General features: G+C 42.0%; 1 protein-coding gene across 2 annotated transcripts; it reads right to left on the bottom strand.

The window, feature by feature from the left end:
* Positions 1 to 1,438: 1,438 nt before the first annotated feature.
* On the bottom strand, positions 1,439 to 26,271 carry ARHGAP22 (Rho GTPase activating protein 22). 2 transcript variants are annotated; one of them, XM_020809663.3, is made up of 7 exons: positions 19,204 to 26,271; positions 14,262 to 14,469; positions 13,846 to 13,978; positions 11,914 to 11,987; positions 10,543 to 10,664; positions 7,503 to 8,388; positions 1,439 to 5,520 (listed from the first exon to the last, which is right to left on the bottom strand). In XM_020809663.3, the coding sequence occupies exons 1-7, from the start codon at positions 19,322 to 19,324 to the stop codon at positions 5,292 to 5,294; spliced, it is 1,773 nt and encodes a 590-aa protein (XP_020665322.2). In that variant the 5' UTR covers positions 19,325 to 26,271; the 3' UTR covers positions 1,439 to 5,291. The 2 variants fall into 2 exon arrangements, with proteins under 2 accessions (XP_020665322.2, XP_072850957.1); XM_072994856.2 differs by having other exon boundaries at positions 1,439 to 5,515.
* Positions 26,272 to 26,595: the final 324 nt, after the last annotated feature.

Raw genomic sequence — 26,595 nt, 5'->3', positions numbered from 1 at the left:
AAAGTTCTTGCCTGGGTGTATCTTGAACATAGGGAAGATGTAATCCTGCCCACTCCTGTTTCTTTGCTACGGCAGACTCTAATCTGTTTCCACTGTTGAATTGTTCAAAAGTTAGGTCGCTTTCCTGATATTCAGCTGAAATCTAGCTTTCTGTAACTTGAGCCCATTATTACATTTACTACATTCTGGAATGATTGAGAACAGATCCTATACTATCTCTGGGCAGCAACCTTTCAAGTATTTGATGAGTGTTTCTTTTGTCAAGGTTAGCACACCCAGTTCTTTCAGGCTTTCCTCACAGGGCTTTGTTTTCAGTCACTGATCATCCTTGTTGCCCTACTCTGAACCAATTCCAGTTTGTCTTCATCCTTAAACTGCACTCTCCAGAACTCAACACAATACTCAAGATGAAGCCTAACCAGTGCCAAATAAAGGTGAACTAAAATAGCATTTCCCTTTTTTTAATAGCTGCATCACACTGCTGGCTTATATTCTGTTTGTGATCCATAACAATTTGAACATTCTTCTCACATGTCGTATCACTGAGCTAAGTATCCCCCTCCCCCACCCAATCTGGTAAGTGTGCATGGTAGAGGTACACATGTAGCAAAAGAAAGAAAAGAAATAATTGTTTAGATCAGGGGTGTCCAACCTTTCACCTTCCCTGGGCCACATTAGAAGATGAAAATTTGATTTGGGCCGCACATACATTTGGTTTGGCCACATGGGGGGGCAGCCCTAGCTATCCTCCGCAGCCCCGCTCCAAGCGCGCTTACCTGCAGCTGCGATCTCAGACAGCAGAGGCTGCCAGCTTTGATTCTGGTGGCTTTATGGCGCCGGGAGGGGGTCCACCTATTGATGGGGATGGCGCAATGCAGTCACGCAGCCCCCCTCTCCCCTCCCTTCTGCTTCTTCCTTCCTTCCCTCTCTCCTCCCCACCGTTGTGACGTGCCCCAGCCACATTCCGGCTGCAAGCACCGGCAGTGTAACTTGAAACTTTGAAATTTCTTTAAAAATAAAAAGTTGCACTGGGCCGCATTATGAGCCGACCTGGGCCACATGCAGCCCTTGGGCCACAGGTTGAACAAGCCTGGTTTAGATACTCTGTGGGGATGGAATAGTGAAATCATGGAAGGTGTGTGAAATGCTAGATGATTTGAGGACAAATGTTGTCTCTTGTCTTCAGTAAGGACAAAAAAGAGAGTCCTAGGAATTATAGACCATCAGCCTAACATCAATCCCAAAGAAAATTCTGGAGCAGATTATAAAGTGGTCTTTCTGCAAGCCCTTTGAAAACAATGCAGAAATAGCTAAAAGCCAACTAAGATTTGTCAAGAACAAATCCTGCCATTAATCTTAATCTCAGTTTTTCTTTGGGTGTCCTCCCTGTTAGATGGTGGGAATGCTGTACATATTATATATCTTGAGTTCAGCAAAGTTGAAATCAAGATATAGAACACCTTGACCCCCATGATGTTCTGTTTAGCAAGCTAAGTGCAAACTGTATAGAAAGAACAACTGTTAAGTCGATACACAGTTGGTTACAGAATCATCCTTGGAGAATGTTTACCAGTGGCACCTTCTCCAGCTGGGAGGAGGTAACAAGAAGAGTACCATAAGGCTCAGTTGTGGGCCTGGTGCTCTTCAACATTTTTATTAATGATTTGGATGGGTTGGAGTGGAGTGGGGAATGCCCGGCAGGTTTATGGATGACACAAATTTGGGTGGAACCGCTGATAGAAAAACAATTCAAAACAATCAGGCACTGGGTTGGAAACCAACAGAATGAAATGTCACAGAGAAAAGTGCAACATTCTACACCTACAAAAAAATAAATAAATGTGCTGTTGATGGGGAATACTTGTCTCAGTAATACTTCATGCAAAGAAGGGTCATGGAATTGTTGAAGATCACAAGCTGAATATGAGCCAAATGTGTGATATAGTTGTAAAAAAAAACAGCCCGTGCTGTTTTGGGCTGCATTAACAGATGTATAGTCTACAAGTCACATGAATTGCTAGTTCCCCCTTATTCATTACTGGTTAGGCCTTATCTTGAGTACCGTGTCTAGTGTTGGACACCATATTAAAAAGGATGCAGACAAACTGGAGCAGGTTCAGAGGAGGACAACAAGGATGGGTACTGGAAACCAAACCCTGTGACAAAAGGCTGAAACAACTGGACATGCTAATCTTGACAAAAGGAAACTAAAGGGAGAGTGCAGGGCATGTAATAAAGGGCTTAGATTACAGGAAGCCAGATTTTGATTGAATATCAAGAAAAAAACATGACTGTAAGAGGAGTATGATCATAAACCAATTACCTCCAAGTCCTCCCAACAACAGGCATTCAAGAGAAAGTTTGCCATCTGTCAGATATACTTCAACTTGGATTTCTGCATTGAGCAGAGGGTTGGACTCGGAACAGCCTTCTAGGTTGCTTCCAATTCCATCGTTCTAATATTACAGTATATGCACTGGAGGATTGAGTCCTGCCATAGATAATTTCCTCCAGATCACAGCGATATAAAAGGTTCCTACCCTTGAAAGGAAGAAGGGAGTGCCCCCAGCATTTTTCATGGCATAAAAGGGGGAAAAACAACAAATGAGGATCTCAGCTGCATGAATTGACACTGAAAATGCAGAGGTTCAACATGGAGATGCTACAGTTCATCTGTGTCATGCCTCACCTAGATGAACCATCTTCAGAAGAGGGAGCACATGTTATGAATGCAGGGGAGGCTGCTGTGGAAAGTGAATTCAGTGTTTGAATGCTCAGTATTATTCCAGAAAGCAAAGCAAAGCTAGAAGTAGTACCCTCGACAGAGAAGTATCAGAATACGAAGAAAGTACAGCAGATGTGATGCCCGTTTATCCCAAGGAGATGAAAGCAAAAAGGCAGCCAATGTTTCACACGAGTGGTCATCAGAAGCAGCTAGACACCAGGGAGAGGCAGCCTGTGAACTGTGTCCCGCCAGCATAGCCTTTGTGGAAGACAATGAGTCTGCTCACCTCTTGCATACCGTTCCATGCTGCCTGTGCAAATTCCTGGAACTTTAACAGACTTTTAACAATCTTGCCTCTGCCTAATTACCCTGTGGGGGAAGCGACTAGTCTGTTCAGACTAACAGCTCGACTCATGGACAATATAGATCTCCTTCTTTGATGAATAAGGAATAGCTTACAATGCCACAGCCTTGGTCTTGGTGCCTGACATACCAGTTTTGTCACCCATATTTGGCAACGTGGAAGCCTTGTATAGCAGAACCAGGCCCTTTCTGACCAGATGGCACACCTGATGGTCACAGCAGCTAATCCGCAGGCTCAGATGAATAATCTACAAACTATATCACCTCCTCAGCCTACCCCTACAAGGCAAAATGCCCTGTGGCTGTTCTGGAGACGTTTGCTGGCTCCCCAAGTAAGTTCCTTGTGTTCCTAGCCCACTGCAGCCTATATATGCAGCTATGCCCCCAAAGACGTCACAGATGATCAGACTAAAGTGAGCTTTGTGATCAGTTTGCTCTCAGGCCCTGTGGCCAAGTGGGCCACACCTGATCTTTTGCAGGCCAGCCCCCTCTTCAGTGGCTATTCTGGCTTTCTTGTCCAGCTGAAGATGTCTCAGAGGACCTCCAGAAGGCTGTGATGGAACCCCTGGATCTACTTCTAGCTAGAGGAGAGCAGAATTCATGTGAATAGAACTAAACACAGAAGCAGGTTGGCTCAGCAGGTAAAACAAGGATGCAGGGGATTGGATCCTTCACCCAGTGGTGTCTGTGTAGCTGGAAACTGAAGTGGAATATCTCCTGATCTTTCTTGCAGATCTTTTTGTGCCCCTATTCCTGTCAAGATGAACAAAGTTCACTGACTGACTGCTTGGCAGCTGAAGGGCCATTTCTACATTTTCCTCCCTCTTCCTCCGATATGAGGACGAGGTGCTTTTGAGATGGGACCCAGCTTTCACTTCCACAGTTAATATATCATTCCATAGAAATCAGCAGCCAATAATTCCCTGTTTCTGTCCAGAAGGAGTGGCACTGCCTTTTTATTCAACAGGCCATGAAACTCTGCTTAGATAGGACAAAACCATATAGACAACAAACTCTTAGCTGTAGGCATGAAAGCCTCAAAGTCTTCCCTGTTGTCAGTGCATACTTTCATCACACGTTATAAAATACTTTTTCCCAGGTAGAGGGGAATTTCAGGCATGTATTTCCTGTGTTCTCAAGAAATGGGAACAATCTGTATCAAAGCCATGAAATAGTTGAGGGGGTGGGCAATTTCATTGGCTTGCGCAACGGTTTGGAGAAGGATGCTATACAAAGGGAACATTTGACAGTGAGTAGAGGGAGAAGCTGCATTTGTCAGGCAATGGATGTTTGCTGATCTGAAAATAGGTAATTCTTATATTACTTATTGTTCAAACATTTGTTTATAGATGAACCATAGTAAGTTATGTGCTGTCTAGTTGGAACTGACTTATAGCATCCTTAAGAAAGCATGCTGCTTATATACTACCCCATAGCACTTAAAGCACTCTCTGGGCAGTTTACAGTTTAATTATGCAGGCTATACATTGTACCACCACCCCACCATAAACTGGGTACTCAGTTTACTTACCTTGGAAGGCTGAGTGAACCTCGAGCCAGCTACCTGGATTTGCAGCCAGTTTCCATGGCTGAGTGGGAATTTGAACCCAGGGCTAGAGAGTCCTAGTTTGTTACTCTGTTTGGGACACCACACTGGGTACGTGCATAGATGTACGTACTATAACTCTCTATATTTTTTGCATTTAATAAAGAATAGGTCATTTCTCACATTGAAGAAAGATGATAGCTTGGTGTTGTAATCTTGTGTCTTCCTATTGTTTGCATTGTTTAATGTTCCAATTCTCTAATTTATCTAGAAAACATCTAAAAGGAAATCCCATTTTTCATTATAAATATATATGTTGCAAATACATCCAGATTTAATCAATTGATTAGAATGAATGCTTTGTCAGTAGTAGAAATCATGACACTAGACTGCAGGATCACACATTGAAATTGTTGCACAGTATATTGCTTTCATTATGAGATGTTTCACTACTTCCTAACCCAATCTTAAACCTGTCTTTAGCTGTAATATTGTTAATGCCTGTAAACCAGTAATTTATAGCAAAAGTCTTTTTGTGTCATTGCCGTACTAGGCCTGATATACAAGTTAAGTGGGACAAAACAGAGAGAAATGGGCCAGTTCTGTTGCTGAAATAAAATGGAGAGCAGAGAACGAGGAATCTGCTTTCACCTTATCTTATTTTGGGATGTTAGCCAATGCTCCTTCTAAAGTTAAATTCCCTAATGTTGTGAAGAAGGTTTCCATCTCTTCTTGCAAGAGATAGTTTCTTCTATCTGCATCTTTCCGTGCCCGCTCAGAGTTCCTCAGCTTGATCTCCAGCAGCATATATTTCTTCTTTTCTTGATCCAGCTCCTCTTCTAATCTTGCCACCTTCATCCTCAGTTCTGTGCTTGTTTTCTCTGTTCTTAAAGGCAAACAAGAACATTGATTAGCTAGTGCCATATCAAATGTTAAAGCCCATACCAGCCTCTGAAAGCCTAATAATCATATCACCATAGTTATAGTCTTTGTTGGTTATTTTAGGAGCAATGCAATGAACTTGTATTGCTGCTGAGAGCAAACTGAAATGTCTCCCATCCCCACTTACGCCAATATTTTTTAAAGTGTCTCTTCCACCATTTGGATCCTTATCCCGATGTCTCTCCACCTCTGCAACCAGAGGCAAACATAAGCAAGGCATGTCATCCTGCTTACACTGCAGGGCCAGCCTTCAGTTTGAATATGGAAATGCTTGTATGACACAGAGTTACACTGGAGGTCAAGGAAGTAGCAGGTATAACTGGCTTTCCTTTGTAATCCTCCTGTGTTTTTCTATGGCTTTTTCTTTTACTACAGAAAATCTGTTAAGAGGAGAAAAATGGAATAACTGCACTGTTCATTGTCTCCCCAAAGGTACAGTGCCTCCTTATGCAGAACCTTTTCTTAATCACATTTCTAAATACAGTGGTGCCTCACATAATGAGCGCACCGTTTAACGACGAATTCACATAGCGATCTGTTTTTTGGAATTGCTAATGTGATCGCATACCGATGCTTTCTATGGCCAAAAATCGCTTTGCGACAATCGGTAAGCGTTTCGCTTACCGATTTTCGCATAGCGATTTCTTTTAAATGGTTCCAAAATGGCTGCCGGACGGCCAAAATGGCTGTGTGCAGCGTTTTCGCGCCCTGCCCTCTCTTACTGAGGGCGCGAAAATGGTGGCCGGATGAGGAAACATCGCAGAACAGTGAGTTTTGGGCCCCATTGGAACGCATTAAACTTCGTTTAAATGGGTTTTTCCGTTCCGTATAGCGATGTTTCCCCATAGCGACGGTTAATCCGGAACGGATTAACCTCACTATGCGGGCCACCACTGTAGTGCCTTTTGTTTGATATGCCCCTCTGTAGAAACTTATGTGCCTCTTGAGTTCCACAGATAATGGTATTTATCTGAATATTTCTCTGTGAAACCATACAATATGAGATAGAGTTTACAGTGGTGTCTCGCTTGACGACGTTAATCTGTTCCAGCGAAATCGCTATAGAGCGAAATTGTCCTCAAGCGGGGAAAAAACCCCATTGAAAAGCATTGAAAACCACTCAACGTGTTCCAATGGGCTAAATACCTAATTGTCCAGCGAAGATCCTCCATAGGGCGGCCATTTTCCAGTGCCTGTTAAGCAAAAAATCTGTCCCAATCACAGCGGGGAGCCATTTTGCACAGCGGGTGGCCATTTTGAAACCCGACGATCAGCTGTTTTTAGATCATCGTAATGCGAAGATTCGGTTCCTGAAGCAGGGAATCAATCATCGTCAAACGAAAATTGCCCATTGAAACATTGTTTTGCGATCGCAAAAGCGATCACAAAAACCTCATCGTCAAGCGGATTCATCATTTAACGAGGTAATCGTTAAGTGAGGCACCATTGTAGTTAGTTATATGTATTCAAGTTGGAACCAGCTTAAAGCAACCCTAATAGGGCTTACATGGTAAATGAGATATTCAAGTAGTGGTTTTATCAGTTCCGCTCCTTCAGTGAGTTTCCATGGCTGAACAGGAATTTGGCCCTCGTCTCCAGAGTCCTAGTCCTTCACTCGATCTACTACACCACATAGAGGAAGTGCAATTATTCTGTAATCACCTTGATTAGCACCTTGGTCATAATTAGGTGTTGCACATATTTCCATACCTCATTTGCTAACCCAGCTATGAAACTTAGCAACTTAGCTGCTGTGAGCAAAAGCTCAAAGGTAGTGGGGCAGATAAACAGATCTAAGTAACATTCTAAACTTCAGCCTTTCTCTGTGATATAAGTTTACCTGAGTAATTCCCTCCATGCAGCCTCTTTATATAGCCAAGAACTTCCAATCAGCCTAGGTTTCAGATTTTCCTTGAGCCATCTTACCTTTTGAGGGTAGACTCGTACTCAGCCCTTTGTTTGCTCAGCTTTGCTTTCAGCTCAGCGATGAGACTCTGGAGGTCTCCAGAGCAATCAGCTGCACCTTTGGGAGCAATTGCCAGGCTGTTTTGGTCACTGTTGCTGCTGCTGGGTTCTTCTGGCCTCTCCATGCTGTCCCCTTGGGAGCTTTCACTGTGCAGCAAGGAGTTATAGGTCACCCACTCCATTGGAAGAGAGCTGAAAGTTGAGGAGTCTGTTGCCCGGTGGGCAGCACAGCTACTGATTGAATCAATGGTAGCTGAGATTTCACAAGAAGACGTTGACCGTGTGACATTATTAGTGTTAATGTGCGTACTGAAAGAGGGAGTGGAAATGGGGACATTGTCATAGATAGAAAGTCTTTGGGATGATCTTGAGTCTTTGAGCAGCCCTCCGGAGGATGGCCTATAGTGTCCATGAAGGGAGTACAATCCATTCATTAGCCAGTTCCCACTTGAAGGCAAGCTTGGGCTGTTCAACAGAGTGCCACCCATTTTGTGCCTGAGTGATTCAGCATCCTGTGGCTGAAAGGAGTATTTCCAAGTGGGAAACATCTGCCCTCCCTTGCTGGGGTTGGCCGCAGAGCGGTCACAAGTCCTTTTGCCGTGTCCTTCCTGAATGACAGCGGCAGTTGCAGGAGATGGTGCCTCTGGAGGGAAGTTAACAGGGCTGACAATGCTGCTTTCTAGCTTGTTTTCTGACCTGCCGTCCTTTGAGATCCAGTCCATGACACCATGTGGACACCGGCAGTGAGCTTCCAGTTGATTGTCTGAGCCCTTCGTGAGAGAGTCGGCAAAAATCTGCCCATGCTCACTTATCAAAGCAGTCATCAAGTGCTGAACCAGGGAATTACCTATGAAGTCAATGTTAAGACAGTCATGTTAAGACAGCCGTCTTTTCAAAGAAAACATAGACACTTTATGAGGGAAGCTGGATCCTTCTGTCCAGTTTCTCTATATACTTTGATGTTAAGAAACCAGGACCCACATGCACAAATATGTACTCATCTAGCATTCCTATGTATGTACCACTGAATCCCAACCCTTGTATTCATGACAAAAGTAAAAATACTATAGAGGATGATCGAGGGAGAGGAAAGAATGCATGTTCCCCCAGTCCTGAACATCATGCCCAACTGTCTACATCACTGAAATGCCACCTACAGATTCACACGCTGTCTTTACAAGAATGTATCACCACACGAGGAAAAGCCTGCTAGAATTGTTCTGGCTTGAAAAAGGAGACACTTGAAAAAAAGCCACTTTAGGAGCAAAAATGATGGACCAATTCAAATCAGCCTTTTTGTTAAGTGGTCAGTAAGAGTTCATCTGTTTTATAAGCAGAGCAAAGATTCCCCTTGTGCTGCCAGGCTGATCCAGAGGACAATAACAAGGGAACTCTGAGACTGTCTCAGATGAGACCAATTTCGGGCTGCAGAGGCAGATCATCCTGGAAAGAAATTATAGTCCCAGAGAGTCTGGCCCTTCACCAATCTCTCTCATCAAAGTCTCCACAATTATTAATATTTTGACACTCTCATGTGCTTTAATAAGGCAGCCACTGAGAAGAAGCAGCAACGGCGGCTGTTCCCCAGCTTCAAGACAGCAATTTAATGCTCAGCTTATCTTATTTAGTGATTAAGAATTGTTTCCCACTTCCTTCTTCATTCAAAATTGCAGTTCCAAATGGCTTCTCTGAACCACAGCTCTCTGATGCCTGAACCACTGAGACGTGTAATAGGAAGGAACAAATTGTCTCCAGTGGACATGCCAGAAAGTCAGGTTCCAGGAAAGAAAATATACCAACTGAAGACTAGTTTAGGCAATTAAGGCACAGGAGAACTGCAAGTTTATCCAAAAAAAAAATAGTGGTAAGCAATGCTGAATCTGTAAATACAATAAGATAACAAACTCAGCATTAAATTGTCACCACAGAGCTGGGAAACTGCATGGCCAATTTGTGGTGGTTATTAAAAACAGTATGTCAGAAGGGAGGGAAAAAAAGCTTTGCACTGCATTTGGCCTGCAGCTGTAGGATAAGATCCCTTTGCTCCTTTCTTCAGCTGTGAAACATGATTCTGTTCCCATTCAGCTCATGCTGAATGTTAGCTTGACAATTCTAAACTTCCTTCTAGGTGGGTATCTCTGGTAGTGGGAGGAATGAACAGGAGAGAGCTAGGAGCGTTATGCACTGCGCTACAAGTTGCAATTTATTTATTTCTTTGTGGTAAGCTGCCTTGCTGGCATCACTTTTTATTATTTATTTCTGTTATTCATATGCCATCTTTCTCCTATAGGGGAACCAAAGTGGGTCATTAAAGCCACACAACCACAGTTTAAAACACCATGAGAGCTATAAACAGTTAAACACCTATCAATGTTAAAAACCACTGTTGAGAATATTTCAGAATCACTAAATTCAATAAATGCAGCATTCCTAAACAAACAAACACAAAGCTACTTATCGCTTTAAAACCTGCCTGAAAAGGAAGGTGTTTGCTTGACAATGGAAGGACAAGAGGGAAGGGTCCAATCTGGCTTCTCGGAAGAGCACTCGTTTGTTTGGTTTTAAAGCAGCGCTGGAGCAATGGATCTGAGATTTTTTGATGGGCTGCCAGTTCATGATGACTGGATGAAAAATGTCTTCCCTCCCCACCCGTTCATAATGGTCTTGCAGCTCAAGGAATCTCCCACCTCAACTCTTGAGTTAAAGCAATTATATAGGGAATGGCAAAGTACCTCTGAATAGATGTCAGTGTGTGCACTGGTGTGCTTTACATCCCAAGTCAGCCATCCCATCTTTAAAAGAAATTAGCCATGTTTTTCCATAGAAGCACATCACATGACTCCAGGAAACCAATTCTTCACGTGAGCTCTGTTGCTTTAATTCTTTGGCAAATGCCTGGTATTTCATTTTAGAATTCTTCTCAAGTACTAGGGAGCTGTTGGATATTGTCCACTTAACCATTAAATTTGCTTTGGTACCTTTCAAGCTCTAAAGTACCTACTTTCCATTATAGTTACCGGGTCTTCTACTTGTGACCGAAGAATATTTGGACCAAACACAGTGGCAAGATTCTGGACGCTCATCTTGTTATGGCTGGAGTGAGACTGAACTTCATCGAGGAAACTTGAAAAGCCCCCAACAAAGAGAAAAGTGAGAAGTTTATACATCATCAGCACTTCCAAATAAAGGAAAAGACAACACAGGGTTTTCAACATGATAACCATGTCTCAGAGATGTCCTGAATTTATGTGTCTAAAAGCCAAAGTCGATACATGACAAGTGCATGCATAGTCTCCTGCTGACAATTAGCATTCAAAGCATGAGCAAGAACGGAAGACTACCTTGCTTCCCCTATTGTCCAAAAAAGAGAGATGGACTCCCCATATAATCTCCCTGTGGAAACAAAAGCTGGAGTGCAATTTTGAATAGGCAAACACTAGAAGGGGAAGGAGTTAAATGGACCCCTTTCCCACAACAGGTCCCTAATGAAGACTGGTTGCAAGTCTCATATATTATTTAATTGAGCAAACTCTGCTTCAGAGAGAGTGAAATGCAAAAATTTTGGGAGAATCAGAAAAGGGCATGGAAACTACTATGAACTGCCCTCCTTCTCTGTGTTTCACCAAACATCTTCCATTTTTCATTTTTCAAAAACATCTATTCATGTGAATCTGGATGTGCTTAGTAGTACATTCTGCACATCCTTCTGTAATCCTGTGGACGCTGCAGTTAAGCACAGTTGTTTCCTTTTTTAAAATGACAAAGACAGTACTGATTGACATAGTGTATCCACCAAATTTCAGGAGATATTTCAAGCCTCAGTCCTACAGCGTGTAGGCTGCTCTTGAACCATGGTTGAGGTTCTTCCAAGTAACGAATTTCACTACATAATCAGGGACAGACCATTTTCTTTCAGCAACACCACATTGAATATAAAGTGAAGGAAGAGCAGGATACAGATATGGTGAATAAATTTTAACAAAGGAGTTTTCAAGAGTGTGCATGGTATGCAGCACAAAATCAGGAAACAGAATTTACCTGAGCTGGTTGGGACAAAGAACGCCCATTCAGAGGGAGGACCATTGTTTTAACTTTTCATTCACCGTATTTGCTCTTAGTGGAACTCTCACACAGCTGAATTTCATTGACTACTCAACAACGTGAAGACCAGTTTTGAAAACAAATGGAACCAAGGAAGCAACCAATTGAGGTTGTGCACACCAGTGAACATACATAAAAGCATTAGGGGATGGGGGCATTCCACCTCCCCAGTCCCTTTTCACACCAACAATGTTCATGGGACATTTTGTCACACTAGAAGCCACTGTGGCTTCAGCTAATCTTTTTTCTTTTCTTTATGAACATGACATACTTGCAGATGTACTTGAGAAGGTTGTAGTTGGCTTGCGGAAGATTTTTCACATGTTTTGCCAATTCCAAAGTCCCCTAAGAGATGGGAGAAAACTGGTATGAGCAATAGGTTGTACTTTCATCTATCTATGGCTATGGACATTGTTTGATAGCCCCAATTGCTGGCCTGCATGGAGATTTACCATCATGTAATACATAAAATTTTGACCCAACTCCGGGAGGCAGTGGAAGACAGGAGGGTCTGGAGTGCTCTGGTCCATGGGGTCACGAAGAATCGGACATGACTTAACGACTAAACAATAGCAACAATACCTAAACTGGCCTGAGTCCCTCAGATTTTATTTTGAGTCCCAGATTTCCTCTTGGAAGATATTTCTTATCTGCTTCCTAAAGATTTCTTTTATGATTCATTCCTCTCAGTTGAATATTGATTCAATTAAAGGCATGTCAGCTTAAGAAACTGAGGGCTTGTCAACAGGGATCAATTTGAGTGGGCTGGATTGGGCTATATAGTACCAAATAGCATACCAAATGCTATGGTATGATATGGTATGCTTCTCTATCCCACTTAAGGTAGGTAGAGGTCTGGTATGCCATTTGGTATGATCCTTGTGTCCAAATGACATATGCATCTCAAGCCACCCTATTTGATCTAGCGCCTTTAAAATTACAGGAGGGGGGAATCTCTGTCTTTACTCCCAACTATCTCCTCACCAGGGATTTCAATTTTTTAAAAAAATAAATGATGTATTACCCTAAATGGTTTAAATATATATATATACATGTCTGTTTGATCCACTAATAATGACTGTGTCAAAGAAACAAAACAGGAAAATATATTTTGGGGGACCAGAGATATGCATCAAACAACTTCTTCCTTATTCCTTATACACAAACTCACTCACTCCCTTCCCCTTCTATCCATCAATCTGGAGCAGAAATGTCTGGTGTCTGACTTTCTTGCAGGACAGTGGCAAAGGAAAGCTTGGCTTGGCTTGGCTTGAGAGGCAGAGAAAAGCCTGTTGGGGAGCAGGGCAACAGTGGCTTTAAGGCTAGGACATATTGGCTGTTTTCCTCTAGAGCTCTCTCACATAATTCTGGGTTAATGTAGTAACAACAGATTCAACAATTATTTATTTATTTTTTATTGATTTATTTGATTTATATACCACCCATTTGGCAGCCAAGGCCACAAAGGAGTAGTTGTACGAAGTAAGCAAGTGCTCGCACATATACAGAGAGGAATTATTATAGCATTGCTGGTATGAGGTGGCAAACTATATATTTTTGACACCATATATCAAATGCCAGAATAGTTAACTAGATATGCGGTTAGCCATCTTTATGTTTTCCTCAAGATCTTTGTTTTCCTCAAGATCCAATGAGGTATCATGACTAGCGTGTAGGACTAGATTCAAGAGACCTGGGTTCAGATCCCTACTGAACCATCAAATCTTACTGGTGTGGAAATGATAAACTATTTCTTAAACCTCTCATGGCCCTTGAAAACCCTATTAAAGTTGCCAAGTCAAGTCATGACTTGGCAGCATGGAACAAGAACAACATGCATTCATCAGGTGAAGAAGCAAAGTGTCTTCCAAGAAACAGTGGGGCCATATCTTCAGCTACCCCCCTGATGCTGTATCGTTCCTCCTGGTCCTCTTGCACACAGGTTTGGATGGACATCTGAGAGAGGAAAGCATTCTCGTGTAGTTAGTTCTGTACCTACAGAGGTTCCCTTTGGTCTTGTATGACTGGGCTGCGCCCTCTTTGAGCAAACTTTGAACAAAAATTGAGTAACACATAAAATGAACTGTTTTATCACTGAAATCACATCTACTGAATAGTCATTACCCAGCCACACTGTGGCTGATTTTTCCGCAGATGCTTTGTCTTCAGATTGCTACCGTGAAGTTTTATAGCGTTCACTGACCTCCCCTCTGTCCTTGGAAAGCAGTTGCCCACAGGAAAGGAAGTCTTCATATCGGGTGAAAGGAATGACTGGCTCTGGAAGTTCTCGGAGATAAAGTTTCAACAGGGATGCAACTGTGTGAACATCAGTGTGGCTGCAACGAAGGAAGCAATGAAAGAGGTATTCTTGACAAACATAGCAGGCCTTACATTGCTGTGCCTCAGACATCATCTAGAAAATTTTTTTGTAAAGCTACCAGAGGAACAGCAAGAGGTCACTCACTCCCCAAGAGCAATCAGACATTCTGCCAATTCTGTCATTCTCAATGGATGGACCTTCCCAATAGCCCACTGTCCTCTGGGAGAGAACAACTACAGGAACGCAGGGAGTGGCCAAATGATAACAAATGAATACAAAAATAAACAACAGAGGCTCACCTGTCAAACAAGGGCTTTTCTCCAGAGTCAAAGGAGTCCTGGAGCTCTTTCACCAGATTGGCTTGCCCAGGCATGCGGAAGAGTCCTTCCTCCATGAGGCCATGCTTCCGGATAAAGTCCACACATTGCTCCACCAACAGTGGAGCCAGGTGCTGTCCATATTTCTTTTCATATTGGACTGTCTCTTCCAAGCGCTGGCCAAATATCCCTGTCAATGGAAAAAAAAAACCAACATGATCTTTGCCCTCAACACTGATGTGAGAAGAACTGTAATTGTAGGAAAGGCGGCTGAGCTAAGATGCATCCAGTAGAAAGAAAAGCTGCCAGGTCAATCTGTTGGAGGCCTGAAACCTGCTAAATATGTTGTCTTATATACTAGTACTAATTCGTTTGGATATATATGGATTTAGAATGGGAGTAGGAACCCTTGTGTCCTCCAAATGTTTTGGACTAGAACAGCGTGGACTCACAATGTAGGCCTGGCTTAAAATGGCAAGCACCATTTGTGATCGGGTTGTTTGTCAGAGCCTGACAGTTCCTTATTTTTGGCGGGAAACGACAAGAGAGGAATTTCTTTGAATAAACTTTTATTAACAACATCAACTAGTTTTTCGATTACAAGTTCAAAAGGATGTGCAGATTCATTATTAACTGGCAAGTCCGCCCACAACGAAGGCAACATGTTCTCATAAGTGTCTCTCTTTACTGGAAATACTGACCGGAACATTCCTGATCCCTCAGTTTTCTCATACATTCACTCATTACTGCACAGATCGTCCCGCAGCAAGGATGACGTGACCACTCTCCCTCTGGGGGTTTCTCGTGAGGTTAGACTGGCCTTGGATGAATCACCCTCTTCCAGGGACCTCATCCTTTTGGGTACACCAAGACAGTCCATTCCTCTGTTCCCAATCCTTCGAATATTGGTTTTTATTCTTTCGCCTTCTTCTCGGCCTCCTTCACGTCGAGGTTCTCTATCCCTTTCCCCTTCTGTGTAATTTTGAATACTCATGGCTCACTTTCCCCTTCTACCCATTCTTCCTCCAGTACTTCTACCTTTTTCGTCTCCTCTAAAGACGTTTGAGGGGACGGCTTACTCTTACTCTTCTCCTCTTTTACATCTTCCTTCTCACACCATTTCTCAGAACTGCAGCCAATTTTTGTGTTTTTAGAAATGGAGAGTGATCATGGCCCCCAATATGCATATCTAAGTACCTGCATATCCTGCAAAACTCATGGCCTAATTTGGGTGTCAATTTTATTTCTTACCCATCTCCTCAATCACACACGGGGAGCTTCCGTGGCTGAGCAAGGACTTGAACCCAGATCTCCTGAATCCAGGTCCATCATTCTACCTCCTACACAATGGCTATGATCAAGTGTTCAAAAGACAATTCATCCTTGAGAAGCATCAGCATACTCAACTTATTTTCTGTTTCCAAATCTGTAACTCTTCAAATCTGATTTGATTCAAAGTGCTCAACTGTAAATCAAAGGCTATCTGGAACATCTGACTGAATTTCAGAAGACAGAAATAAGGCCATCACCTTCAAGATTGGTGAAAAATGGTGCTCATGTAGTACCAGGTCAAAGGCTTGATTTTAAGGACATAGAAGGCAAGGTGTACCCAGCATCAGACCATCAGTGCTGAAACTAATGCCTTTGTAAGGTCACACTCAAGGCATAAAAATCATGACAACCATCTAATTCATCTCCATCATATAATCTTTCCTCTAAACCTAGATCAATGATGCATGAACAAGGGGACTGCAGGGAATTCCCATTTAAGGGGAATGGGAAATGGACCAGGAAGAATAAGGGACAAGTACTGTTCTGTATTATAATTAAAACCAAGGGTTTAATCCAGACTTGGGCAAAGTGCAGCCCGAGGGCCACATATGGCCCATGAGCCGCTCCTGTCCGTCCCGCGGACAGTTTTGAACATCAAAATCATTTATAGTTTTTTGTCTAAAGTTGATCAGTTGCTTATCTTTAACATGCCACAAAAAACTCTTTAGAATTTGTGAAGGTTAACAAGTTTAAAATAAAAACAATCATAACATCACTGTTTCATTTTATTTTTAAGTAAAGTTGGTTCAGCCCCTGAACACAGTTCAGATTTTTCATGTGGCCCCCCTATAGAAATTGATTGGCCACCCCTGGTTTAATACCAGGTAGCCAGCTCAAGGTTGACTCAGCCTTCCATCCTTCCAAGGTCAGTAAAATGAGTACCCAGCTTGCAATGTGTAGCCTGCACAATTAAATTGTGCTTTAAGTCTATGGGACAGTATATAAGCAGCACACTTTGCTTTGCTTTAACACAGGATGTAAGGAGAAAGACAAATGCCCATGAGATCCAATGGCTACAGTTATGGGGAAATAAGCTGAAGAGAGAGCAGATATAGAAAAACTTGGAAAGAAGGGCCATCTGAAAAAAGAACAGCAGGAGCAACAAAAACTAATTTACTAAAAAGAGTTTTCTGGCACAGGTGGATAATTCACACCACTAACAAATGCCTTAATTTAAAAAAAGTTTCAAATTTCCCCCCCTCCCCAACTATATTTGCTTAACTGAACAGTAAGTAAATAAATAATAACCTGTATCAAGGGATTTCATGAATATAACGAAGAAAGATTACTAAGCTTTCTCAAGTTGTTATGTACTATGAAGTCACCTCTGGCTTATGGTGGCCTTATGAATGAGTGACCTCCAAAATGTCCATAGCAGCCCCTGCTCAGCTCTTGTGAATTCCAGGCTTCCTCTGTGGAGTCAGTCCATATCATATTTGGTCTTCCTCTTTTCCTGCTGTGTTCAACTTTTCCCAGAATTACTGTCCTTTTCAATGAGTTTTGTCTTTGGAGGGAATACCCATTTACTTCTTTTTATGAGAGACTGCAACAACTGCTTTTGGTGTGTTACCAAACATATCCTATAAATTATGGTCAGTGGAAAAGATCTAGTGTAAAAGTTGGATCCAGATTGCACACAGGTAGAACCCAATTATAAAGCCTTGTTCCTCTAGTAGCCATGTCATGCACATTTCAGTCACTTTCATGGCAATTACATCCATGTAAGTTGCTTACCTTAGGGAAATTACTCTTCCCTTGCACCCAAGAAAAGTTCTCCAAAGCCTATCATATATCTTCAAATACTAGGAGCAAACTGTGGCGACTGGATTTAGTTTTAACATGTGTGGATGCACGAGAGCCAGTGTAATATAATGGCCAAGAGCGGGTTGTTTCTTGTCTCTGCCCTGAGCTCACTACATACCCTCATTTCCAGGCCCTCTGTTAATTTGTGGAGGTAGTAAGGAGTGAGTTTATGGGTTTGTCTCAGAGTTTAAGATAATATTGCAGCTCTCTGTGTGTGTGTGTGTGTTGGGGGGGGCTGCATCACTTCCACACTTTTTTGGGAGGTGCCCCCTTGCTCCAGTCACAAACCATCTCTCACCTTGTGAAGATATGCTAAAGTGGAGTATATAGTATGCGTGCTGAACTGCTTCTTACTATTATTAACTCCTTCAGCCGCACATGTTCCCGATAAGTTCAGTTGGTTTCTTTCCTGGAAGGTACATTGAGGATTTGAGCTTCAAGAACTGGCTCGCCACTAGGCATTTCAACCCATTGATATAATACTCATCAATTCACTCACTCTCTAACTTATTACATCTTTGGCCCTTAGAAAGCCAACATTTGGAGTTAGAAAGGGAAAAAATGGTTTGCTCAGTTCCTATCCCAAAAGACAAAGGATAGGCCCCTAAGCCAGCTCGGGAAGAGGTGCCCAAACCAACTACTTTTTAAAATAAAGTCAGAAATTATTCTGACTGCAGAACAGGGAGAAAGGTAATCGCTCCAGTTGTGTTTAGTTACTCACAAAGGGCTTAACAGAAGGAAGTCTGAACATGCCTGGGAATGTAAAAAAAATATTTGGAGTGTTTCACAATTTCCCTAATGCAGTACTAACTTCAAATCTTTAAAAAAGTAAAATATATGCTTTCGGTCCATAAATCTCCCACAGAACAAGGAATATTCTCACCAAAAGCCATCCAGAGTGGTAGAATATACCAGATGTGTGGGATATAAATCGAACAAATAAATACACAAATAAAATCCCATAGTTAATATATCAGATTTTCAAGACCAGGAGCAAAAAGGATTTACTTTTTTGGGATGCATGCACAAAGAAGGGATGGACGGACGAAGGGAGGAAATGGTTTTGAAAGGGAATGCAGCAGTTTTCATATCCCATACTTCTAGGGATAAAAAGCTATGCATCATCTGCCTTGCCAGTCACAGCTAGACAGGTCCACAGAGTAACACATTCACACTTTTGTGGAAGTGAATTAATCAGTGAATACACATTCAAATAGTTGGTTGGGGGCAACTAGTAGTGGCTTATGCTTATGTCAAGTTGCTCGATAAAATGAATTATTTGTGCACGTAGGCCGATCTAAGTGGGAAACCAGCCTACTATCATCTCTCCCTTTCCTAATGTACATTCACGTGTCACTTGAATGTCTGCATAACCAGGATGAATTATCACCTTGAAACAGTTGAACTGAAGAGGATAATTCAGATGAAATCCAAGGCCCACAAGAACCCTGAATTTCTAGTCTAATAACACAACATACCTATAGGAAAAATCAACACTCTCAAGAAAAAAAAAAAACACCTCAGAATCTGATGGAAACAGTGGGGTAATAAATATATAGCGAAACCAGTTAGATTAATAAGGCTGTGCCTCAGCTGAGAAGTGCTAGATCAATCCCTTGTCATTTCCCCCCCAAAACCTCCAGTGCTGAAGGGAGTTTTCTGTCTGATAAGTTATGGCACCTGCATTTCTCCACTGGGAAGGCTGGAGCTCCCAGCTTATGCCTAATCTTGCTGTGGTTTGTCTCTAGGAAATGACTTAAACTGTTAGGCAATCCTCCCAGGTTCTTACCTCTGGTCGTGGCACAGCACTTGGATACATGGCAGGGCCGCAGCATCCAACAGAAGCCTGGCAATGTGAGAGAACAGGAATGACAAAGGAAGAAGGTCCTGGCTCCAGGCATCAGACACATTCTGAGATCCAGCACAGCCTGTGGTTCCACAAGGCCTCTGCTGGAACACAGAGAACCGCCACCCAGCACTCCCCGTGCTCCAGATAATCACAGCAGCACATCTGGCCTCAACCCTGTTTGGCATTAATTATGACTTGCTTCTAAAGCATTTGAAATATCCAATGAAAATGTGGAGCTAGCCAGCTCCCAATGCAACAGCGAGAGGAGCAGGCAGGTAGGGTCTTGCCCACTCTTCACACTCCTCCCAGCTGCAGCTAAGGTAAACAGCAACTCCATCTAGGTCACAAGTTTTAACAAAAACCTCCCCCATGGGCTGTGGAAAAAAAAATCCAGCCTCTGGTTTCTTATCAGATCTATTCTTGATACTCCTCCAGGACACAGAAACATTTGCCATCTGCATCCTACTCAACTCTCCCTGTCCCTTTCAGTGACACATTTGGAAGCAGCCTGCTGGCTCTGTCCACCAGAATATATATTCCTCCATTGTGATCGCAGACAGCAAGGAACACAAGTTAAATGTAACTGCACCACTAAGATACCTTTATAGACTCCCCCTGCACTAACAAGAAGACACATGGACTCTCAACATCAGCTGAACAGGACTGCAACCACTAGGTAATACAAATGTGACTTTACTTTGGCTCCAATTGGCTAAACCTAACAGGTTTACTAAATTTTCACCTCAATTCCCAGATGCAAGCTTCCAGGTTTTTTTGTGTGTTTTCTCTCCAGCCAAACAAAAACATGTAGTTTCAAAGGAAGGCCATCAGAAAGGGTATATGCATAGTGCCTCGGTTTCTTTGTTTAAAGAGATGGGATGTGATATCCAATCAACAGCTTCCTCAGCTGAAATTTTAAAACCACACCTCCAATACAGCCTGCACCATTCCTGCCATGAATGAACCTTTGAGACTCTAAATTCATTGCACTAATCACAAGACACTGATTAAGTGGACCCTGATTCACAAAAGCTGTCATTATGATTTGTTTAGTGGTCTATAAAAGTATCAACCATTCTTTCAAGTGTATGTGTGTCTATAATAGGGGTTTGTGTGAAAAAGAGTGAGGAGTATCCATTTTTGGATCTGTAGTATGAAACGTGGGGGTGTGATCAGGCAGCAATAGAAAGATCATGTTGGATCACAGTAGAAAGTGCTGCTCTGTAGAATGTAATCTTTAAAGTGATCTTTCTGTCCAAATGTGATCCAGTCTTGATTGCTCCAACTTACTCCTTCAAAAGAGCAACCTTGTCACTGGATCAAAAAGTTTCAGACTGAGCACGGAGTAGGGTCAGACTGCTTCATAATCTTAAATACATCATCTGGATGGTAGAAAACGGATCAAAGGAGGCATTCCTAAAAGTGAGCTAAATAACCACTGATCTAATCCTCACTGGGCAGGTGGCACTGATAAATCCACTCCTTAAATATGTCATAAACATATAGATATGGGCACGAATCAAATAACGAATTTTGATATTCGTCAGAAATCACCAATTAATCAAAATTTCATTCCTTTGTACTTCTTCAGTACAAAGACCCCAACCAATATAAAGCTACAAATTTTTACCTATTTTTGATTCATCATTTTGTCTACTCTTTTTAGGCCTCCTTTGCCATCTGCAGCCTGCTCCAGCCAATCAGGACCTAGAGACTCATGGATTGGCAGGACAGGCAGCTAAACATGATGATGAAAGGGCTGTTGGGGAGTTCCTTGCTAAGAGGCTTTACATAGCAATTTCCTTACAGCCATTTCCCACTTCTGTTGAGAGCTTTCTCTGAGTGGTTGTTTGCCCTAGCCGTTTTAATGTGCTAAAAGCATATATAATTTTCAATTCAAACTTTTATTTCATTATTACAGTATTTGCATTACTGGGACACTGGTGAGGGCTTTTTTAAAAAGTCAGGTGCATTTTAATTGTAGGTTTTTTTGAGGCATGCATTTGGGCAGGATGGGTGTTCTCTCTCTGTGTCTGTGTGTGTGTATTTTACCCTTCTCCACTTTAATTACAGTGTGTTAGTGTGTGCATGTGGTAGGGACTGGGTGTCTATTTAGTTATTTAGGGATATTTTAGATAATTTTCCTTCCCCCCCCCCCCGTTTCTCTTTTTAAAAAATTAAGAATTTTTAAGAAATCTTCAACATCCTTATTCTCCTTTAAAATATTATCACACCCTCTTTCTCCTAAATTAGCCCACATAATTTTTCCTTTCCCTCCCCTTTATTTCTAAAGTGTTGCTTAGGAGGCAGCAGGATACATATAGAGTAAATGGAAATGAAGGCAGTGGGGTCTCTTAAGGGTAGACACATTCTAGATGGGCGGTATATAAATCTAATAAATAAATAAAATAAGGGGAGGAAGCCCCTGAGTACAGCAGCCACCACAATTCCTCCTTCAGTGGCCTTACAAGTGGGTGTGGAAGCACAGCTTCCTCAGGTGGCTGAAAAGGAATGGCTGCTCTCCCTCAAAGCATCCAGAAACTTTCACCCATTTTGGACTCCTTTTCTTATTACAATCACCTGTCACAGGATTTTACTTATCATTGTTCTAAGTTTATTGAAATTGACTTCCGAATACTTCCTTGAACCTATCAAAAACCTATTAAAAACAGCTTGCTTGGAGTCTAGGGGGAACACCCTACTATCTGCTTCTTTCCCTTCTTCATTAGAACAGAAAAAACTCCAAGAGGAATTGAGGAGACCTTCTATTTTTGTTGGGACCCCATCAAGGGTAAGAGTGGTCTACAATCTTTTAGAGGAGCCTAACGCCGAGGGAGGCCTGGAAAGAAAAGACAAGAAATCAGGCCTTCTCGGCGGTGGCTCCTCGCCTCTGGAATAACCTACCTCCTGATATTCGCGTGGCTCCCTCTCTGGCCATTTTTAAAAATCAACTAAAAACACTGATATTTCGGCAGGCCTTCCCCTTAGTCAATTCCTGATCTTCCCTCTCTTTCCACTCCCTACTGTCTGTCCCATCTTGCTGAAAGTTTTCCCTTATGTAAAATTGCTTTTAATTACATTGCTGTTGTTTTTTGTTGTTGTAAGCCGCCTAGAGTGGTCTTAATTGATTAGATAGGCGGGATATAAATAAAATAAATAAATAAAAATAAATAAGTTGTCTGCTTCAGAGATAACATGTGCTATTTATGATGTATTTAGATGTGCTGAATTAAAATATGACAATTAAAACAACTGATTAGCTACTGTTTCCAGGATATTTAAGTTTTACATTTTACATCTATGTACATCGTACAGATGGTAGAGCTTTTATAATTAATCATAAACCTAGGTCTTTTCATGCGTTTATGGTTGTGTTACATGATAATATTGTACCTGCCCTGTTTATGTAACACTTTTAAAATCAGCAAAAGGATTATATAAATAAAATGTATTTTGAAACAAAAAGCAAAAAACTATTATGCACATAGTTTAGTTCTATTCGGTCACTACTGGGAGCTTCTTGGCTTGTCTCCTGTATTCATTAAATGGAACATCTCTTGTCACTGTCCAGCAATAGTCTGCAAGCATTTATGGTTGGGCTCCATTTGCCCAGATAGCATTTCTCCATTGTTGCAATGTCCTGGTGAAATTGCTCATTGTGCTCGTCACTCACTGCTCTGCAGTTTGGTGGGAAAAAATCTAGATGAGAATGCAAAGCATGTATCTTTAGTGACATGTTGCAATCAGGACTTTTGTATGCCTTGAGGAGGTTTTCCACCACCAACATGTAGTTATCTGCCTTGTTTCCAAGAAAACGTATTGCCGCTTTCCATGCCATCTTTTCCTTTTCTTTGCCACACAATGCATGGTCAAATACATTATCTTGAAGAAGTTCATGAATATGAGGACCAACAAAGACACCTTTCTTTACGTTAGTTTCACCTAAGCTTGGAAATTTTCCATGGAAATACTTGAGAGCTGCTTGTGTTTTGTCCATAGCCTTGACAAAGTTCTTCATCAGACCCAGCTTGATGATTGGTAACAAAAGCTTCCTTGGTTCAACAAGTGGTGGATGCTCAACACTTTTCCTCCCAGGCTCCAATATCTGTCAGAGTGGCCAATCTATCTTGCACAACATCCCATTCACAGACAAAACAGCAGTACTTTGTATTGTCTGCATACCAAGCAAGACAGCAACCACATTCACATTGCCACAAACCTGCCACTGATGTTGGCCATAGTTTATGCACCTCAAAAGTTGTTTCATGTTGTTTCCTTCATATGGACTTCATGACCAACTGGAACTGATGGCAATATACAGCAAAACCCTTCTTCTATGAATCAGTGAACAATCTCCACTTATCTGGATCATGAACAATTTTGAGGGCTGCCATCACACCATCAATATTGTTGCAGGCTAAAACTGTTCTTTCTAAAAAGCAAGTACTGTCATTATTTTAGTCATTTCTGGTTTAAATTGAGATCTTCCCCCCTTGTAACACACATCCTCTGTAATTCCCAAGTCAAGAGTTGTATATGCCGACCCAATAGCACATTTTGAAAACTAGAGCCAATCAACAATTTTAAGCATTTTTATTCTCAGTGGCCCAGAATTAGTAACATTTGACCACATTTCTTTCGGAAGCATTTTGGCTGTAGACCAGTGTAATTGACCCCCTTCTCACTCATTCCATCTTCTGCTAGATGAGATTGTCAGCAAGGCAAAATAGTAATTTTCTGGATCTTACATTCTTGGCAGTGTTGCAATTCCACCAGATATCAGGACAGTTGAAATCTCCCAATACTACTTGATCTCTCTTGTCAAAATATTTTGGAATTTAGCAGAGCATTATCCAAAATTGTAGACAGGAGATGTGAGACCTGTTCTAGACAGAAATTTGATACTGCACAAAACATTCTGGAATTGCGATTTCCAAGTAGAACAGCCCAACAAAATTCACCCATCCCATCTGACTAAAGAGGTCTTATGCAACCAGACACAAAATTATAGGATTTGTAGTCCAAATAGTAGTGAATGTATAATCTCAGTGACCCATCCTGCCCTTACCTCTCTGGCAGATTTCAGGAACCAGGAGGGGCATGGGTCCAATGAAGAGGATATGGCTTTGCAGTGTACAAGCACCTTGTCCATGCCATCAGGCATTACAGTTGGAAATTGATACAGTAAGACAGAACAGGACAATGCATTGGACATCTCTGCATGATCTACTGTCTGGAAAAACAGTGAAAAGGGTTTGATTTCCTCAGATGTTTCCTAAAATCTCTTGCCAAATATAAATGGTAGTTCTCTCAACTAAAGTGTGCGGTTTACCCACTACAATGAAACGATGACATCTTGGGATATATAAGTATTTTGTTAGCCCAGACCAAGGGATGGACATAGGGAGCAGCTGCCCATCTATTTATCCCACCGTGCATAACTGTTTCAAGTGAAGGCATGCCGTCTTAATGGTTGCTTGAATTGTATCATTAATAATGCAGTGAGCACTAGTGATTGTAAAAGTAATTCAGAAAGACAAGATTATTCACCACTTCAGTTAATTAATTCTCGGTGCAAATCCTAGTTGGTAATTGTATCATTTAATTGCAGCTTCACTACTGCATTGTGGCTGCAAGCAGAACACTTCATCATGTGCACCAGTAAGTGCTCCAACGCTCACCTCCCAATTATCCCTGATGATGCTCCAGGGCTTTAGCTGTCAAGTGACAGCTCACTTGAGTTAATTAAACTCTTGCAGCTCAGATAGTAGAATAAATGGTAACCGAATGCCACACACGATGCAAACGTGCTCACTAAACTGGGTTCAGAAATGAAGGAAGTAGGTAGACTCTGGTTCTGTTTCATACACTGCATATATTTGTCTGTGGCAAATGGGAGCAAAGTGGTGTCGTAGAATCCTATTCTTACAGAAAAGCAGGCAGATCCAAGCTTCGAAAAGTCACTCTTTATTCATTCTTATAGAAAAAAATGGCTAAAGTCTGTGGCCATGCTGGCTGCCTAATTATGGAAATTGAAGTCCTATAGGTTTATTTTTGAAGCTCTGGGACAAAAATGATTTCTAGGCAATTATTCTGCTTATTACAGACAAACTAAGCTCAAAGCTAACTTCCAGCAAGGATGTGATCAGACAGATATATGGTCTGCATTTTGGACCTAGTATGGTCTGTTGCAGGCTATTCACCAGTAATCAGATGATGTACAGGGGATTGTGAACTAGCCTAACCTTGTTCCATGCCCACGTTGGAGCTCTTTGGTCCAGTAGCAGGGCTACTTTTTTTTTTTTGAGCTGTGTGGGGGGAGTGCATGCAGTGGTGGTGGTCTGACTGTGGTGTGAAGGTTCGAATCCTGGCTCCACTTTTTCTTCAAATAAATTGACAGACTTCTTTGGTTTGGAAATTGGAGTCACATTTATTGGAATATTTAACAAACAGCCTATATCTACAAATATATTCTGACCATTGTCTCCCTCTAACAATGGGTTAGGAAGGGCTTCCAGTCTCCAACTTTGAATGGATTAGTCTCCTGGGTATTTCGGGGACCCAGCCAGTCCAGGGTATAGTCTGCATTTAATAATTGTCCATTCTCCCCCCTCCAATAGGGGTACTGTGTCTTTGTCCCGGTCATCTGCCCAGATCGGGTCTTGGGAGGAGGTATTCTCCAGCCAAAGTCTCCCGAAGGACCTCTCTGCTGCTGCTGCATCATCAGCCATTCCAATCTCTCTCTCCTTTCCCTCTCAACCTTTGCTTGATTCCACAAGTAACACAAGCTAAAACTGCTTCATTTTCGAAAAATATATTAAACCTAGTCACAGGGAGTAAAATTCCAGATGCCAAGTTACTGGCAAAAGGCAAGATTGGCAAGGCATGTGCTCAAAATAATCTGATGAATGTGAGGAGAGGGTAAAAGAACCCCGAAGTCTCGTCTTCAACCAATCCTCCGAGATTCTAAACCATTCCCTATCTCTACAGGAACATGCTCGCCGTTTGCAGGCCCTTTGTACTTTGCTCCCCCATACAATGATAAAATCTGACCTGCGTGGCATCCCGTAGGACCTCTTCTCAGTTTAGAATAGTTCCTGCCAATTTGAATACAGTGGTGCCTCGCTTAACGAGCGCACCATTTAACGACGAATCCGCATAGCGACACATTTTTTGCGATCGAAAAACCAATCGCATTGCGATGTTCTGAATAGGGTAAACATCGCATTGCGATGGTCGGTAAGCATTTCGCTTACCGATCTTCGCATTGCAATGTTTTGGAACAGCTGATTGGCAGTTCCAAAATGGCTGCTGGAAGAAGAAAATTGCCAC

The sequence above is a fragment of the Pogona vitticeps genome, chromosome 3 (assembly GCF_051106095.1).
Source record: "Pogona vitticeps strain Pit_001003342236 chromosome 3, PviZW2.1, whole genome shotgun sequence".
NCBI classification, from domain to species: domain Eukaryota; kingdom Metazoa; phylum Chordata; class Lepidosauria; order Squamata; family Agamidae; genus Pogona; species Pogona vitticeps.
Note: the sequence above shows the minus strand (reverse complement) of the source record. Positions and strands in the feature narration are given on the sequence as shown.

Coding starts and splice junctions, on each gene's coding strand:
- ARHGAP22 (XM_020809663.3), bottom strand. CDS start 19,324: ATGTGTCTGATGCCTGGAGCCAGGACCTTCTTCCTTTGTCATTCCTGT. Junction 11,988..13,845: donor TTTCCAAGGACAGAGGGGAG/GTCAGTGAACGC, acceptor CCCATCTCTTAG/GGGACTTTGGAATTGGCAAA. Junction 10,665..11,913: donor CTTCTCAAGTACATCTGCAA/GTATGTCATGTT, acceptor GGGCTTTTCAAG/TTTCCTCGATGAAGTTCAGT.